Source organism: Sinohyriopsis cumingii, chromosome 16, assembly GCF_028554795.1.
Source record: "Sinohyriopsis cumingii isolate HCF-2022 chromosome 16, ASM2855479v2, whole genome shotgun sequence".
Classification (NCBI taxonomy): domain Eukaryota; kingdom Metazoa; phylum Mollusca; class Bivalvia; order Unionida; family Unionidae; genus Sinohyriopsis; species Sinohyriopsis cumingii.
In genome coordinates this window covers 76,298,746-76,318,306 of record NC_142976.1, presented here as the reverse complement: position 1 = coordinate 76,318,306, position 19,561 = coordinate 76,298,746, and the positions used below count along the sequence as shown (strand labels likewise).

The 19,561-nt window shown below is 34.5% G+C and overlaps 1 protein-coding gene across 1 annotated transcript in view; it reads left to right on the top strand.

Moving 5' to 3' along the window:
* LOC149780835 (uncharacterized) overlaps positions 1–19,561 on the top strand; it is a 209,644-nt gene that overhangs the window by 122,886 nt on the left and 67,197 nt on the right. The window contains exons 27-28 of the mRNA XM_089936236.1: positions 9,856–10,002; positions 11,548–11,595. Of these exons, the coding sequence (XP_089792362.1) occupies positions 9,856–10,002; positions 11,548–11,595 (195 nt within the window). The remainder of the gene's footprint in view (positions 1–9,855; positions 10,003–11,547; positions 11,596–19,561) is intronic.

Below are 19,561 nucleotides of genomic sequence, written 5' to 3'. Positions count from 1 at the left end.
GTATAAGATGCTTATCTTGTGATACAGATCTGAGGGGCTTCCATGGCAGTGGTACAAGATGCTTGTCATGTGATTACTTGCCTCCAATATGTAAATGAGAATGTTGCCAGTTACTTGTGGAAGGTCAGTGGTTCTACATAAGTGGTGTTTGGTGTCTCAAAAGGACTTGGATTTTCTTCAGCAGTAAAACTGGCTGCCATATATAGATTCTCTTCATCTGAAAATGGTGTAAAAGCCATAATGATCTACTGAAATCCCGGAGATCTCATGTCTAAATGACTTCAGCTGTTGGAGATAAACATTAAATTAACAGAGGCTCCATGTGCCCAAGTGTACTAAGGTCCTTGCTTTTACATCACTTAAACATCTCACAGAGTGAGTTTGTGTCACAGATCAACCAATATAGGTTGGTGGTGTTTCGGGTTCTTCCTCCACCTAATGTATTATTTAAAAAAATCACCAAAAAACCCAAAATCAAACCACACTGAATCAACCAACTATTCAACCGTGGCCACAGCAGCAAAGGTACTAGTCTGTCATTTTTGCCACAGCTGTACGAGTTTATAACTTTTGACTAAAGTAATTTTTGCAGACCTTAAAATATCGTCAATTATGACTTTCTGACAGTTACCTAAAAGTCATCATCAGTAGGTGCAAATGGATTTTTCATGGTGAGCATACGAGATGGAAAAGTCTTGAGCAATCCTGCATCACACACTGCTGAAAGGTTTACATTTTGGCTCACATAGATTTTCTCTTAACAATGTCCATTGTTCCAACTAGAAGTGTTATAACTTATTCAAGCTATATTCACCAATATCTGATGATATGCATCTGTAATAAATATTTGTAACAAAGTATGAGAATGTGTCAATGTTTTTCAATGATGCATTTGAATTGAGCAACAACCACAATCAACAAACCAAGAAATAAAATTATTCACACTCTCTCAGGCAGAAGTAGGATATAATCATAATCTGCCAAAAGTTTTTTAATTTTTTAAATTTGCCAAATATTTTTTCCAACCATACTGATTCAGTGGACATATCACCAGAATGGACAGAAACAGACCAGAAGGTTAAAATCAATTTGATACAGCTTTTAAGTAGCTAAATTCATATTGGTTTAGTTAACTGTACACCTTTTATTGTCTTCCTTTTGATGAAATTTCTTACTGAAGCCAAGAAAATAATGTTGCACACATAAAAAAAGAGGCACACTTCTACTCATTCTTTTTTTTAATACTTCTCCCCCCACATACTGTTTGTCTTGTTTATTATATGTATCTAAATTTCTCATTTTTCCTACTAATTACTATACAAATGTTCTGTGAATATGCATATCAGTGTGAAACACAATGGGGAGACTAAATCCAAGATTGGAAACCTCTACATTTTTGGATGTATTCTGCTTGGATTCCATATTTCTGCACAAAACTCAAGAGTTCAGGACTCTGCACTAATTCAGTTCCCACTGTAAATTTGTGCAAACACCACGATATTAAAATTTAGTAACTTTGAATTTTGAGTGATCATGATCAAATTTATATCAGTATAGACACATCTATGACGACAGCTTTTGTGAAGAAGAAAAAAACATAACAGCCCCACCATTTTCTGGATCTATACAAATTTGAAATGTGTGCTTTCAATACTGCATCAAAGAGTCAGCTGCTGATTTCAGTAATGAGTCGTCCAAACTCGGGTCTGTAAAGGGATGGAAATTATGTTAATAAAACAATGTCCCTCACTTTTTTCAGTTAAAGTAGGACAAGCTCTCAAAAGATTGCTTTTACTAAAACTTACTTTCATTATCAACCAATCAGGGACAGTCAAACACATATATACTCTATTTTATCTTCAATGATTCTTAGTATGGTTCTCGTTTTTTCACATCTGTAGTGATGCGAGTCCTTGAACAACTGTCAATGGTTGTAAGCTTTTTTTGACCATGCTGAATGGACACATTGTAAGATAATGTTCAAGTAGCAGAAATACCATGGGATAACCAGAGACCAATAAAATTGAATAGTCAAGTTATCTCCTCTGCAGGGATGCTGCCAGGATTTCAGGATGTTTTGTGTGTGTGTGTGTGTGATCTTCATTGAGGAAGTGGTGGTGGTAGGAATAGCCATTGTTAAATATCTCCCTTACACTTAAATATCTGTCTCTCTTTCTTACTGTTCCACTCTGTTACAGCTCTACTGAAATCAAAATTCTCGAAGAGATGTCATCTCTAGTTGTATAGCGATTATTACTGTGAGGTCATTGGGCTTGCTGACGTGGTTGTGGTCTTGGTTGGGATGGCATAAAGACTATAGGTTTACTCCATATTTGACAGCTAATTATGATGTCAAAAAAATGGCAGTTTATAGTGATGTCTAGCACTGGGGCATCATGCCGCAGACATGTAGCACGATGTCCCACCCAGTCACATTATCCTGACACCGGGCCGACCAGTCCTAACACTAACCTCTTAATGCTGAGCGTCAAGCGAGGCAGCTATTAGTACCATTTTTGTAAGTCTTTGGTATGACTTGGCCAGGGATTGAACCCACGACCTCCCGCATGAATATACAGAAATGATGATATAATTATTTAAGTAGAATATGTGGTGACATTGCAAGCGCTAGTTCTACAACTTTGTGCAAAATACATCTTGTACAACTATTCTGTTGTTTCTAACAGCACTGTAATATGGGAATAATTTCTGTCCACTTTTTTATTTTAGTCCCTTGCTAATTAATAGTTTTAGATTTTACAACACTAAGCACATTTTACCTTTTGACAATAACACATCATTATAAATATTTAGATTGCAAGAAAATAGAAGTTACAATTTTATTAAAAGCACTGGTACCAGTAAGACTAAAGGAGATGGTAAAAAAAAGAAAAAAGAATCAGGATGAACAGATTAATTAGTGTAGTAAAGAATCCATATATCAGAATGACATCAAGTATTTTTTCCATCAATTTCATCATCAGTCAATGATACTGCTTAAAAATGTATTGTACTAGATAATATACTTTTTTAGTTATCCATTTTGCAATACAAATACCAAATGATGGCTTGGAACTAAGTGCCAAAAGGTCTGCAGAAAATACCACCTTGATCTATATATATGGAAGAACCGAACATAAACAGGTCAAATTTGATCCATCTTGCTTTGAGTTTACACAGATGAGTCAGTCTCTTATGTTTAATATCATTTAATTTTTGCACATAGAGAGCATGTACATCATTTGGTCATACATCTGCATATGATACAAAGTTTGTCTTTTTATTCTTTTGTTGCTCAGTGGTTCTGCCAACTTGAGATCTACACACAATTATGTTGTATGGGGATTCTCTGATGTTCCTTATGAGCATTAATCTGTTAATTGTTTCTGAATTTAATATAATCCTCCTCCTCGATGTACAAATATTATTCTGTGCTGTGAACTCCTTTCATTGCCTGCTGTCTGAAATGCATATGCATAACTAATTTGAACAAGTTACTGTTCTTTATTGTTGTGCAATTTTCAACATCTCACATGTATGGCCCCATCTGTATTCTCTCTTGGATATCTCTGTCCCAGAAAGAAAAGTTTTGAACCAGAGGTCTTGTTAGGATTTTAAAACTAAGAGTCCATGGCTCCCATTTTGGTAAAAATATGAGTCCCATCAGGAAAAGTTGCAGTCCCCTCTCAGAAAACTATGCCAATTATAGTAACTATTGGTTGCCATAGAGTTTAATTTCTTCATTCTTTATAACACTGACATATTTATAACACTGACATAGCTCTTGCTTGTCCATCAGAGTGAGTCTGACTTTTTTCGATCCAAGGAAGGTCTTATTCAAAGCAGTAAGCTAGGCATCACACACTTTCATACACTTGGCTAATGTCCCTTTCAAATTATCAGTTCTAGCAACTTTAGCCCTCTCCTGAATCTCTCAATCTTCGTCAGTTTGCCGTTGAACCCCAAAATACTCATTCAAGTCTATGTCTCAACATGTCATGATTCCGAGATCACGTGCACTGCTTATTCCATTACACTTGGTAATGAACACAAGAATGAAAGCTAAAGTTGTTTATTTTGATGTTCTGTTATAAATGACCACATGTACATCTCTGGGTATTTCTGCCTCTAAATTCAAGCACTGTAAATATCAGTAGATTTTCCCACCCAGCTGCCAGTCAAAGCCTTTGATCTCGCCGCTTAGCTATTACAGCATGTTGTTTTGATGTACTCTTATAATAGTGACAATGGGAGTGGGGGGGGGGCTTTCAACCACTAAATTCTGTCATTGTAAATATCATCACAGCTAACTGATCAACACATTTTCCCACTATGCAGGTGACTGAAGCAGTTAGCACAACCCGCAACAGAAGTGGTTTTCCTAACCAACCTTCCACTGTCAGAATCAAAATAGATCGAAACACATCCTCCTACAGAAGTTTTTTTGAAGTACCATCCCCGGGGGGAATATATGTTTTACTGGAACAGCCCTCAGATGGAAAAGTTGTTGCAGTGCGCATTCATTTACAATATGACTCTGAATTTCAATTTTAACTAGACGCCATTTTTTCCCGAAAGTAATGTCAAGCGTGCGACTTAGTTCAAATTTATCAGGGCAGAGTTATGTGCGCATTAATAATGTTGTTGTTGTGTAATGTTGAATCTGCCCTTGTCTGTTTAATTTGGAATATGGCATACATTCAGTTACTTTGTTTCTTGTAGTGTATTTTGTTGATATAATTAAGCATTAGGTAGAATAAAAAAATGAGCATATAATAAAAAGGTTACTGCATTTGTATGGGAAAATATGAACTCGTTTTGTCGGATGCATATACTGCACTCCCAAGGTCATGCAGTATTTCCATTCGAAAAACTCGTTCATATTTTCCCATACAAATGCAGTAACCTATAAATACTAGAGGTTTCATTAAACATGTGATGGGTATGTGCCACTGTGATGAACTTGTATTCTATGTGCTGTGTTGAAAACTTGTCACAAAGGTATGAAATTGACACCTGCTATGGTAAATTTGACAGCACCAGGGTTTCTCACTTCAGTGTGTTGACTCTTGGAGCAATAACATCATTGTGGGGTGGCATAAAACCCATTATGCCTGCAATAAAATCAATGAAGAATTTCCACTATATTAAGTGGATGTCAACAAGAATTAGGGAAAATCCATCAGATAGAGTGGACAACCACTATCCGTAGTGGACGGTAATCCCTTGCCCCTGTGTCCATGTTCACCAGATTGATAGGCCAATCTATAATCCATGATGTGTGCACAGTATGTCTGTGCCAAAACAATAAATGATAAATATGCATTCCTTGTTTAACATGCATCAAGTTGGTAGCTGTGCCAGTGAAGTCCATAGTTTGGCACCACCCTCATCTTGTGTATGATAGAGGATATACATGCAGTATTTTCTTCAGTAAACTATCTTGGTTGGATATTGTGTGATATGGTACTTAGCAAAGTGGCACTTTTGTGGATCCTGCAGGGTTTTGCTGTATCACAATAAATTCACTATTTTTCACAGTGTACCAATTTCATGGTTGCCATGAACCATAAATTTTAAGACTTAACAAACAATGATCCTTCTGTAAAAACCTTGTAACATAATGAATTGAACTGAATATGAAAATGCCATTTATTGGAAAACCAAAAACTCGATACCAATGCAAATTAATGAATTTGCAATATGTTAGAAACACAAAGGTGAATGCTTTAACATCATCTACTTTGTGATTAAACGTATTTTGCAAGCTATACTACGCATTATTTATGTATAGCTCAGATATTTTAGCTTCAGTGCCTACATTGCTGTCTGCTTTTATATCACTGGATAATGTGATCACAATTTCCGACATTTAATTGATTCACAGCCAGGGTCATGCTGGCTAAACTGAAAACAACATCTGCAATCTTTTAATGGAGATTTTTCTAATTCATTTGCAGATTTTGGCATGCATACAGGGCCGACAAGAGGGGAGGGGCAACCAGGGATATATCCCCTGGGCTATAAAAGAAAAATTAGACAAGGCCCAGGTTTTTCTTACCTCAGGGCTCATGATCACTCTCTACGGCCCTGCATGCATATTCGAAATATATGAAGAGAATGTGTGCTTCTTACTGTTGGAAAATGTATGAATATTCTGTATTCATATTTTCACGAGGAGGAGGAAGGATGGGTGTATTGGTAGGCATGTTACCTGACATGGGAGATACTGTCAGCAATTGCAATTTCAAGTAATGGAGGCCGAGTTAAGTCTGCTTATTTTGAGTACTAGAGTCCTACTTTTGGTATCCATTGCAGATGTACATGCAAGTACGACACACTTGGTTCATACAGATCTTGAAAAACCATTGAATTTAATGTCTGGTCTAGACAACCATTGACAATTGCAAAAAGTGGAAAAAGCCTGAAAAATCTTTAAATATGCAATGAAAGCCTTTTAAAAATCATTGAATTTCACTAATATTGACATAATACTATTAAGTGTTTAATTTTTACCTATTTTATTGGGGTGGGGGGACAGCAAGGGCTGTCATTTTAATCCTTGATTTTATCACACATTATGTTGATTTGGATACCTTCTGTATTATCCCATGTCTTATGGAAGACTGTAATATAGTTTTACTTAAAATTCCCAAAGCATAGTTGACATGTTGTCAGTGAATGCCAATGGTGGATGAAGCATTGAGTATGTTGACTTTATTATCTACTTTAACAAAGGAGAATATATGTGGATCATGGCTCCCAGATACTCAAGATTAGAGATGAAAAGGGGATAAGTTGATGGCATCATGTGCTTTCCATAATAAGTTAATTGATTTGGAGAAAATAGGAGAATGTGCCCTTTCATCACGGTAAGAAAACCCCAGTTGTTAGCGAGCACTTTGGAATCCTGAATAGTAAATGATGCCTTCTTTTCTGAAGACAGATTCTGAGAAGAATGATATCAGTCAGCTACAAAACCCCCTACCCCCCCCCCTTCTGATGCAGCTGGTGGATCAAGAATCATATATGAGCCTGATTCCCTCCGAAGTAATCACAGTGTCAGCAAGAAGGCAGAAGCCACAGAGTAACTAATATTTAGCATTCAATGAAGCTGTCTTTGGAAAAAAAATCTAGAGAAGAAGCCATGGAATTAAATAATCTTGAAGAAAAAATTTAATAATATGATAGAATCCCTGAACAAGTAAAATGTAGAAATTGGGCATAGCTTAGAAGATAAAATACAATGATTTGACAAAAGTACATATGCAACTGGAAAATTAGTAATGAAAGTAAGTTTAGTTGACTGTACCATCAGTATATACAGTAAAACCCCACTTTAGCACACTTTGTTATGGCATGAATTTAGATCTAACACAATCATGGCATTGTTCCTGAAATGTCATATATCTTTCTACATAAGAACTATATTTTCTTTTGCAGAATATGAAAAATAATGTGTAAAATGTTCATTATCATTTTGGGGAAGAATTCATGTATGAATTCAAATATAACACAGTCATGGCTTGGGTCCTGCAATTTTACAATAATTTCACCAATTTCTTTTGTGCCAAAATAAACAAGAGTTGATTAAATAATTTGGCAAGATGTGTTGTATTCTTGAAGAAAAAAGTGTCTTATGGTTGCATCATTCTTTATATGAATAAAGTTGTTAAACATTTCTATTTGAATGTAAATGTGTCAGTAGTCTATCACGGCACTTTGAGCTTAGTTATTTTTTAAAGAAGTGAACTCATAAGTGTTAATCTTATTATTATTGATCATGAACAATAAAAAGTCGTCTTTTTTGTGTTTGTCTTCAATACATTCTGTGTAAAATCTTTGTTCAAACAATAGCTGACATATGTTTGCACATTAAACTGCATTTACAACCAAGCGTAAAACAATGTGGTGGTTGATAAAAGATTCTTACCTGAATTTTATAAATTAGATAATTCAAGTAATTGCTTATCATCAAAGTCAATCTCACAACTAAACATTCGAATTATGTTGCAAGGTTTTATCAAACATAAAAGAAAACAAGAGCTGCCAAGATGTACATGTGGCTTGGTAGTGTTGTTAGACAATTGCCACAAAATCAGTTGACCAGTGAATAATGTTGTCCATTCCCTTGAAAAATGGCTCCATTGTTCATTAACAGTTATTTTTGCTGTAGTCATTCAAACAAATAGATGTCAAAGTGTTAATTAGTGGGTATTTACAATGGATAACAGTACATAGAAACATATAGCATTTACTGTTAATGAGATAATTGAAGCCCAGGACAGGATTAAGTCCAGTTTTAAACAAACACAATCTGCTCCAGATTTAGTTGTTTACAAGTTGACCATCTGAGGAATGAAGAGCAGTTGAAAATAAATCAGCTTTTCAGAAAACAATAAATTCTGATTTGCAGCGGAGAAAATTCTAGCAGTATGAAATGTATACAGAGAATGTTTATTGATCTTAGGACATATATATGCATAAATACTTATCCATAAATTTGTTTCATCTTTCCTATGTAGTTTTGCTGTTACTGTTTTGCATTGAATTCAGACAGATAATGATCTGAGATAAAATTACTAAACATTATAGTTGCATATTTGCAATGGAATTATGGATTCACTCTCACAAATGCCAGAGATTAGCTGGTGAGTACATGGTTTTGATACTTTAACTATATATATATATATATATATATATATATATATATATATATATATATATATATATATATATATTCACCAATGTGTGGTTCTCTATATTAAAAATGCAATCACTGTGTTTTCAGTACATGTACATGTGAATTTCTTGTCTGATAGGCATGAATTTAAAATGGTATCTGTGCCAATGAAGCAGAGTTTTGCACCCACTTTTATTGCCACCACCACCACCATTTTTTGTGTGCATGCATCATTTTTTTCAGCAAACTGACTTGGTTGGTTAAAGCACGATTTGGTAGCACAATATGACCTTCTATGGATTCCAACCATCCATGATATAATAAGGTTAAACTGTATGTGTTGATGTTTAAATTTCAAGGCAAACTTTTTACACTCTACTTAGTTGTTTGGAAGAGGGACTCAACATAAATACAGTAAAAGAGGTTTCAGAATTCAACTTTAAAAGTGGGCAAGTTAATTTAAGCAAGCCCTTACAAAATTAGATCAATCTCTTAAAAATCCCTTAAATTTTGTCCCGAGATTTTTGTTTAAACACTAAATAAACTTTGCTGTCTTCTGTAAGATGGTGTGTATTCAATAAGAAAAGAATCAGATAATAAATTCATCTGTTTACTTTTAGTCTGATCCATTAATTTTAAAGCTGATTTAGGAAGGTAGTTTGCCATGCAGGAAGTGAGAAATGGTGACTTAATTCTCTTCAAACATAACATGACAGTCGATCAGAAAATGAACATTGCTCTATGAATTCTATCCCTTTCACATTTATTCCAAACTTTTTCATTCCTGTAAATCACAAGATATTCATTGTCTGAATGCAAATAGTTTTTATTTCACAGTTGAAAGATTTGCCTCTAATTTCCAACAAGTCTTAAAGTTTGGCTTGAAACATCGATTGGTTAAGTCAGATTGAGATTCTTGCTAATCAGATTGTTAGATTTAGTCTTAAGTGTAAGTCTGGACTTAAGTACTGGTGATGCAGTCTAGGCCTGAACACCCATGTCACAGTAATTATTGTTGGCTGCCAATTTGTAAATTCATAGACAGAGCAGGACATTTGATAGAATATGTGTGCCTTTTTCCCACATTGTGAAAAACAGTACTGATGTTCCTGTTGAAGGCAGTGCTACATTGTTAAAATAAACAATAATAAAAATATTTTTATATTTTGCAGCATGAAGATGCTTCTGTGGACATGTTTGATTACTTGCTTGAAGATGAAAGTATATGTCAAGCCTTTAAAGAATATGGCCTGGATGGGCAGGACATCATCTTTATCAAGGAACAGATTGCTGGTCCATGCAGGGAGATGAAAGATGGGGTTAGAAATAAATTGTTTCATATCTTTATACACCTACCATATCTTGGAGTGGCAGGCACTATGTCAATCTGTCCAATGATGAATTTCAGTTCTGCTCAAAAACTTGAGCAAGACTGCATGGATTGAAACAAAATTTAGTGTACAATTTTACATTTAATCTAGGTTAAGTCCCATTTTTCCAATTTACTGACAGAATTTAACAAAATAATGGCCCTTGTTTGACTTAGAAATTTGTTGTTTGTTTGCATTATATAGGTGTGAATTATTTAGGTGTGAGCATCTGTGTTTATGGACACATTTTGTTTGTATGAGTAATGATTACAGTGTGAACAAGAAGAGTCTAAGGACTGGTTGTCATTCAAAATAGTCTGTCAAAAAAACTGATGTGAATATGCAGGTCCTTTTATAAATTAGACCCAGATCAGTGTAATGCAAGTTCTTTATGAATTGGTTTTATTATATTAATAAGAATAAGTTTTAATGTGACTTGCTGTAACACTCCTCATCTAGTAACTTCTTACAACTATGTTGATCTAATAAGCAATTTATTAAAACTGTTCATCTAATAAGTAACTTCTCAGTAACAGGTCTGTTGATTTAGTAAGCAATTTGTGACAACTCTGTTGATCTAGTAACTTCTTGATATAGTAACTTGTTACAACTCTGTTAACCTAGTACGCAACTTGTTACAAAGTGACAAGTGTTCATCATGTAAGTAGCTTGTTATTGATCTGGTAAGTAACTTTAGAAGAGTTGGGTGTTTTTCATTTGAATTATGGATTTGTATCTAAGTTATAAAAAATAGCAGTCAGAATTTCATTTATATGTATGTAATAGTACTCTGAATAAATTTTGTTTCATGGTGTTCCATTTTTTGTGGATTTTTTGGTTGCTGCAATTTAAAAATTGAAATACCCAGTGTTAAATGTCTTTACCAGAAATGTAATTTCTGTCTGAGTCATATCCAATGGTTGTGTCAAATTACGTGCACAAAACTTTATTGATGATTTCATTATGACCTTAAATACTGGACAAATGATCAAACTGAATATGTATCAGAAACCCAGTTTTCATAAAAACGTGCGTAAATCCATTAGTTTTCATATTGTTAAAAGGCTCCAGTATAGTTAAACCCTTTTCTTTCCAAGCGCAAGATATACAGATTTAAAAAGTGCATGTTTTACACACATCTTGTTTCCATTATATTGAAAACTTCCATATTTTTTTATGTGAAAAAGTTGAAACAATCCTAATTTCCCTGTTCATAAAAAAATGATAAATAGAAACTTTTTATTAACTTTTATTTTTAAATATTTTGAAGAATTATTAACTGAATGATTCAATTTTCATACCTGATAGTGCAGTAAAATTGAGATAACTGAAACATCAATCATTCAAATCACCCAGTATGGTTTGAATAATTTGTTCATTCCCTTGGTAAAGCAATATTGTTTATATACCTTGAAAAAAATGAAAACTCAAAAATTGCTCTTGAATTATCATATGTTTTACTGTATTAATATTGCCATGTCAAAATCTTTGCAGGAATGGCAATATAATGGTAGGAGCAGTGGCAAAAGCTTCCTGTATGAGGTCAGTACTATATATACCATATTTCATGTTATTGTTTGTACTCTTTAATTTTTTCGTACACCATCAAACTATACAAATAATAATTAAATGCATAATTTTGTTATGCACAAAAATTCATATTTTGGGTTAAATCCTCTTATTTTTCATACATAAAAGCTTATATTGTGAAGATTTATGTTTGCCAAAGTAAAAAAAAATATTGCCTTTTTAGTTTTACAACAAAGAATAAGAGATTAAAAGCATTGTTTTTGTTGCATTTTTATTTATCTATTATTTGTATATAATTTTTGGATGTTAAAATTGAAGACAGGTTCCCATTTCAAATGGTTTTAAAAATATACCAAAGTATGATTTAGGTACATCCATTGAACAGGGTATTGTTTTTGCTAAGCAAGTTATGAATAGTGACTAACTTTGGGTAAGTTCTTAACTGAGGCATCAATTAGTGAAACAAGAGATGAACAAAATATCATAATCATCATTTATAATCATGCAGAAAGGTCACTGATCATTTCTTTCTTTTATTGTATTTCACTACCTATTTGTATGTTTTTTATTTGCATCAAGAAGTGAAGTTTACATTCAAACATCGTACAAAAAATTTTGATGTATCATTTAGGTATGCAAAATTACTAATGTATTGTTTGCCAAGTATGTTTTGTATAATCCTGTACGAAAAATATAAATATTTGTTTCCTTAGTGAAAAACCAAACCAAATTATCTAACTTTGCATAAATGTTTAACTGTGTCTGACACATTTTCATTAACCCATGGGATACGTCATTTCCTTACATAGAGCCTCGCTAATTTGATCTGTTGAGGCAGATCTAGTTATTAATCCAGTATTTACAAAAGATTAAGCTAAGGGATGTTCCAGTAAAACATATATCCCCCCCGGGGACGGCACTTCAAAAAAACTTCTGTAGGAGGATGTGTTTCGAACTGTTTTGATTTTGACAGTGGAAGGTTGGTTAGGAAAATCACTTCTGTTGTGGGTTGTGCTAACAAAATGAGAAATTGCTGGTGAGGTTGTCAGAAAGAAGATAATAAAAAAAAACGAATATATATTTTAAATCGCATCTACCCTCTCCTAGCGGTCTAATGTGAATAAAACATTGGGTCAGAAAACGATGCCAGTACACGTGATTGCACGTAATTTGTACGAGTTTGTGTACTTTTAACGCAGTGATACGCGTTCGGCAAATTACATCAGCGCCGTGGATATTAAAAAAATGTGCTTTGCGCAGTATGCAATTTTTATTAAACTTTACAATTTAACTTTAAAAGTGCATTTCGCGACGTAATTCACGCTGCCGCAGCTGTCTCACTTCACTTGATGCGACATCCAGATATTTGTATACTTTGATTCGACATGGATGGCTGTTAAATAAACTAAATTTGATTCGTTCTTTGGCCCAGGAACAAGCATTTTATGGAGTTTTAGCCTTACTTTCATCGTGGAAGTTTTACAAATGCGTGTTTCCAATAAGGGTCACACAGGAAACCAAAATGGTTGAATCACAACATGGTATGTCTTCAGACGAAGTTTTCATTGGCAAATACTGGCTGGTGATAGCTATGATGATAATGAATTTCATGTATATCGGTCTGTTGGACATTGGAAAAATGTCACTGGAAATACCAGTGTGTGATTTTGAGCCTAAAATTGATGTTGAGTGCGAGTCCGATGCACGTGTTGGATGGACAATATACCGGTTACATTTATTAAATATACCCATGTCTAAACAAGCAGACTATGGGAATGTTGGACTTAAAAACCCTAATACAGCATTATGGAAGAGAAAAATCTGGCATAAGAGGCAGCAAAACACTGATTCAAGGAAGTGAATCTTTGGCAGGGTTCATGTTAATGAAAACTGACAGAGGTCTCGGAAACGCTTATAATCACGTGTATTTGGATGCCAATTTTGTTATTTAGGTGGGCGGTAAAATTCAAAGACTTGCCAGTCCTGCTTCAGTTACCTGTATAGTGGGAAAATGTGTTGATCAGTTAGCTGCGATGATATTTACAATGATAGAATTTAGTGGTTGAAAGCCCCCCCCCCCCTCCGTCGTTACCATTATAAGAATACATCAAAAGAACATGCTGTAATAGCTAAGCAGTGAGATCGAAGGCTTTGAATGGCAGCTGGGTGGGAAAATATACTGATATTTACAATGCTTGAATTCAGAGGCAGAAATACCCAGAGATGTACATGTGGTCATTTATAACAGTACATCAAATAAACAACTTTTGCTTTAATTCTTGTGTTCATTTCCAAGTGTACCTGTGTAGTGGGAAAATGTGTTGATCAGTTAGCTGTGATGATATTTACAATGACAGAATTTAGTGGTTGAAAGCCCCCCCCCCCCCCACGTCGTCACCATTATAAGAGTACATCAAAAGAACATGCTGCAGTAGCTAAGCGGCGAGATCAAAGGCTTTGACTGGCAGCTGGGTGGGAAAATCTACTGATATTTACAGTGCTTGAATTCAGAAGCAGAAATACCCAGAGATGTACATGTGGTCATTTATAACAGTACATCAAAAATAAACAACTTTAGCTTTCATTCTTGTGTTCATTTCCGAGTGTAAGGGAATAAGCAGTGCATGTGACCTCGGAATCATGACATGTTGAGACATAGACTTCACTGAGTATTTTGGGGTTCAACGGCAAACTGACGAAGATTGTGAGATTCAGGAGAGGACTAAAGTTGCTAGAACGGATAGTTTGAAAGAGACATTAGCCAAGTGTATGAAAGTGTGTGATGCCTACCTGAGTGCTTTGAATAAGACCTTCCTTGGATCGAAAAAATTCAGACTCACTCTGATGGACAAGCAAGAGCTATGTCAGTGTTTTAAAGAATGTAGAAATTAAACGCTAAACCAAAATGGGAGCCATGGACTCTTAGTTTTAAAATCTCAACGAGACCTCTGGTTCAAAACTTTTCTTTTTGGGACAGAGATATCCAAGAGAGAATACCCATGGGGCCGTACATGTGAGATGTTGAAAATTGCACAATCATAAAGAACAGTAACTTGTTCAAGCTAGTTATGCATATGCATTTCAGACAGCAGGCAATGAAAGGAGTTCACAGCACAGAATAATATTTGTATACCGAAGAGGAGGATCATATTAAATTCAGAAACAATTAACAGATTTATGCTTGTAGGGAACATGAGAGAATCCCCATACAACATAATTACGTTTGTGTAGATTTCAAGTTGGCAGAACCACTGAGCAACAAAAGAAGAGAAACACAAACTTTTGTATCATGCAGATGTATGACCAAATGAAGTACTTGCTCTCTATGTGCAAAAATTAAATGACATTAAGCATAAGAGACTGACTGATCTGTGTAAACTCAAAGCAAGATGGATACAAATTTGTCCTGTTTGTGTTCGGTTCTTCCTATGTATATTTTGATCATGGTGGTATTTTCTGCAGACCTTTTGGCACTTAGTTCCAAGCCATCATTTGGTATTTGTATTGCAAAATGGATAACTAAAAATGTATATTATCAAGTACAATACATTTTTAAGCAGTATCATTAACTGATGATGAAATTGATGAAAAAATACTTGATGTCATTCTGATATATGGATTCTTTACTACACTAACTAATCTGTTCATCATGATTCTTTTTTTTTTACCATCTCCTTTAGTCTTACTGGTACCAGTGCTTTTAATAAAATTGTAACTTCTATTTTCTTGCAATCTAAATATTTGTAATGATGTGTTATTGTCAAAAGGTAAAATGTGCTTAGTGTTGTAAAATCTAAAACTATTAATTAGCAAGGGACTAAAGTAAAAAGTGGACAGAAATTACTGCCATATTACAATGCTGCTAGAAACAACAGAATAGTTGTACAAGATGTATTTTGCACAAAGTTGTAGAACTAGCGCTCGTATTGTCACCACATATTCTACTTAAATAATTATATCGTTATTTCTATATATTCCTATCAGTATTTTCCCAGTGGTAGTAATTTTCTGATCTGATGTTCATTTCTTGTGCAGTTTTTACACATCAAGACTTCTCACCGTATCATTAAAAAACAATGTAATCTGCACCAAATTGAGTTGTTTGAGAAGAAATCAATTTTTTAAACCCAAAAATCACTGAAGCTATGAGTTCTTGCATTAAAGTCTCACATTAAATAACATTTGAAGCAGCCACGATAGTAGTTTAGGATGCAACTGCACCAATTTCACCTTTGGTATATCCAAAACTTGAATGTGATGGAGGAACATTATGAGCTCGAAAATAAATACATCAATTTTAGAACCTGTTCATTGGCTATGAATCAAGTATCCGAGTCCAACTGAATTGCTAGAAATTTTTGAATTCTTTTGACAACATCATAATTAGCTGTCAAATATGGAGTAAGCCTATAGTCTTTATGCCATCCCAACCAAGACACCACCACAACCACGTGACCATGCCCAATGACATCACAGTAATAATCGCTATACGACTAGAGATGACATTCTTCGAGAATTTTGATTTCAGTAGAGCTGTAACAGAGTGGAACAGTAAGAAAGAGTGACAGATATTTAAGTGTTAGGGAGATATTTAACAATGGCTATTCCCACCACCACCACCACTTCCTCATCGGAGATCACACACACACAAAACTTAGAGTACATCCTGAAATCCTGTCAGCATCCCTGCAGAGGAGATAACTCGACTATTAAATTTTATTGGTCTCTGGTTATCCCATGGTATTTCTGTTACTTGAACATTATGTTACAGTGTGTCCATTCAGCATGGTCGAAAAAGGCTTACAACCATTGAGAGTTGTTCAAGGACTCACATTACTACAGATGTGAAAGAACGAGAACCATACTAAGAATCAGTGAAGATAAAATAGAGTATATATGTGTTTGACTGTCCCTGATTGGTTGATAATGAAAGTAAGATTTAGTAAAAGCAATCTTTTGAGAGCTTGTCCTACTTGCAACTGAAAAAAGTGAGGGACATTGTTTTATTAACATAATTTCCATCCCTTTACAGAACCGAGTTTGGATGACTCATTACTGAAATCAGCAGCTGACTCTTTGGTGCAGTATTGAAAGCACACATTTCAAATTTGTATAGATCCAGAAAATGGTGGGGCTGTTATGTTTTTTCTTCTTCACAAAAGCTGTCGTTATAGATGTGTCTATACTGATATAAATTTGATCATGAGCACTCAAAATTTAAAGTTACTGAATTTTAATATCGTGGTGTTTGCACAAATTTACAGTGGGAACTGAATTAGTGCAGAGTCCTGAACTCTTGAGTTTTGTGCAGAAATATGGAATCCAAGCAGAACACATCCAGAAATGGAGAGGTTTTCAATCTTGGATTTAGTCTCCCCATTGTGTTTCACACTGACATGCATATTCACAGAACATTTGTATAGTAATTAGTAGGAAAAGTGAGAAATTTAGATACATATCATAAACAAGACAAACAGTATGTAGGGGGAGAAGATCATAAGAACAGACTGGAATGGAGAAGTATAAAAAAAAAACAATGAGTAGAAGTGTGCCTCTTTTTTATGTGTGCAACATTATTTTCTTGGCTTCAGTAAGAAATTTCATCAAAAGGAAGACAATAAAGGTGTACAGTTAACTAAACCAATATGAATTTAGCTACTTAAAAGCTGTATCAAATTGATTTTAACCTTCTGGTCTGTTTCTGTCCATTCTGGTGATATGTCCAGTGAATCAGTATGGTTGGAAAAAATATTTGGCAAATTTAAAAGATTTAAAAACTTTTGGCGGATTATGATTATACCCTACTTCTGTCTGAGAGAGTGTGAATAATTTTATTTCTTGGTTTGTTGATTGTGGTTGTTGCTTAATTCAAATTCATTATTGAAAAACATTGATACATTCTCATACTTTGTTACAAATATTTATTTATATGCATATCATCAGATATTGGTGAATATAGCTTGAATAAGTTATAACAGTTCTAGTTGGAACAATGAACATTGTTAAGAGAAAATCTAAGCGAGCTAAAATGTAAACCTTTCGGCAGTGTGTGATGCAGGATTGCTCAAGACTTTTCCATCTCGTATGCTCACCATGAAAAATCCATTTGCACCTACTGATGATGACTTTTAGGTAACCGTCAGAAAGGCATAAGTGACGATATTGTAAGGTCTGCAAAAATTACTTTAGTCAAAAGTTACAAACTCATACAGCTGTGGCAAAAATGACTGACTAGTACCTTTGCTGCTGTGGCCACGGTTCATTAGTTGGTTGATTCAGTGTGGTTTGATTTTGGTTTTTTTGGTGATTTATTTTACAATATATTAGGTGGAGAAAGAACCCCGAAAGACCACCAACCTAAATTGGTTGATCTGTGACACAAACTCACTCTGTGAGATGTTTAAGTGATGTAAAAGCAAGCACTTTAGTACACTTGGGCACATGGAGCCTCTGTTGATTTGATGTTTATCTCCAACAACTGAAGTCATTTAGACATGAGATCTCCGAGGTTTCAGTAGATCATTATGGCCTTTACACCATTTTCAGATGAAGAGAATCTATATATGGCAGCCAGTTTTACTGCTGAAGAAAATCCAAGTCCTTTTTAGACACCAAACACCACTTATGTAGAACCACTGACCTTCCACAAGTAACTGGCAACATTTTCATTTACATATTGGAGGCAAGTAATCACATGACAAGCATCTTGTACCACTGCCATGGAAGCCCCTCAGATCTGTATTACAAGACAAGCATCTTATACCACTCTGCCATTAAAGCCCCTCAGGCCATAGGTATAAGTCTCATATGAAAGACTAGAAGTGGGAGATAGAACCTGTGACAACTGGATTGAAAGTGCAGAGCCTTACTGCTAGGCCATCAGTGATGATTATGATGCTGTTGACAATACAGTTAACTGCAATGACTGATTTTATGAGTGCTCTGGGAAAATGATTCTTTGACTTTCATCCATTTTTTAAAATCTATGATATACAAATGTTTGACTTGCTATTTTTTTAATAACTTTATAATAGTCTTGCAACAAGGTGTAAAAATAAGACATCGGTAACTGAAAAAGATGTTCTTACAAGAAATGATAAAGTGTAAAAGTTTACCAAAACATTTATTGGAAAAAATAATAACAATGAATCATAGAATCTGACCACACATTTAAAGCAATACAAGATTTAACTATTATTCTAATCAAAAGCAGCATGCCTGAGAACAAAGAAAAATAGCAAGACATATTGATCACTTTAGAAAACACAGAGTTTAGTAAGGATACAAATTCATGATTTCTGTATTAGAATAGCAATATCTATTATAAAATCTGTATTCATGGATGTTAAATTAGTAGGTATTAAGGGACTGATCAATGACATCTACAGATAATAAGCCACCTTGAAAATCTGTGATTTCACAGTATCAGAGACATACTTGGCTGACAGACAACAACAAAAGGACAAAAGACTGATTATAATGAATGAATACAAATAAAAATATGCAGCAGATTATATGATGTATATGAATTAAGTAGATTACCTCCAGCCAGCTGTCATTTAAATCGCTTGTGTCCCCAACCCAATATTAAAATCGCTTCTACCGCCCACTAACCCATAGCCAGAAATTATGTTAAAAAATGTACTTCTGTAGGGGGTAGTGTTTCTCGATTAAAACACATCTGACAGTGGATCATAATTTTTTAAAATTGCTTCTGTTGTGGGTTGGTTGAATTTGAAAGTGCCTTCCCCCCGGGGGGTATATGTTTTACTGGAACAGCCCTAAAGGTCTAAGCGTATTTAATTAGCATGTATAATATGTCTGCATAGCTATGTGGCACAGTGACGATGGATCTACTAATTACAAGAATGGTTTATTTATTCAGGTTTTAATTGCCAGTGGAATATAATAGTGCCCTTGTAATCTTTACATAAAGAATAACACAATCATCGGGTAACTGAACAATAAAGATTACAAT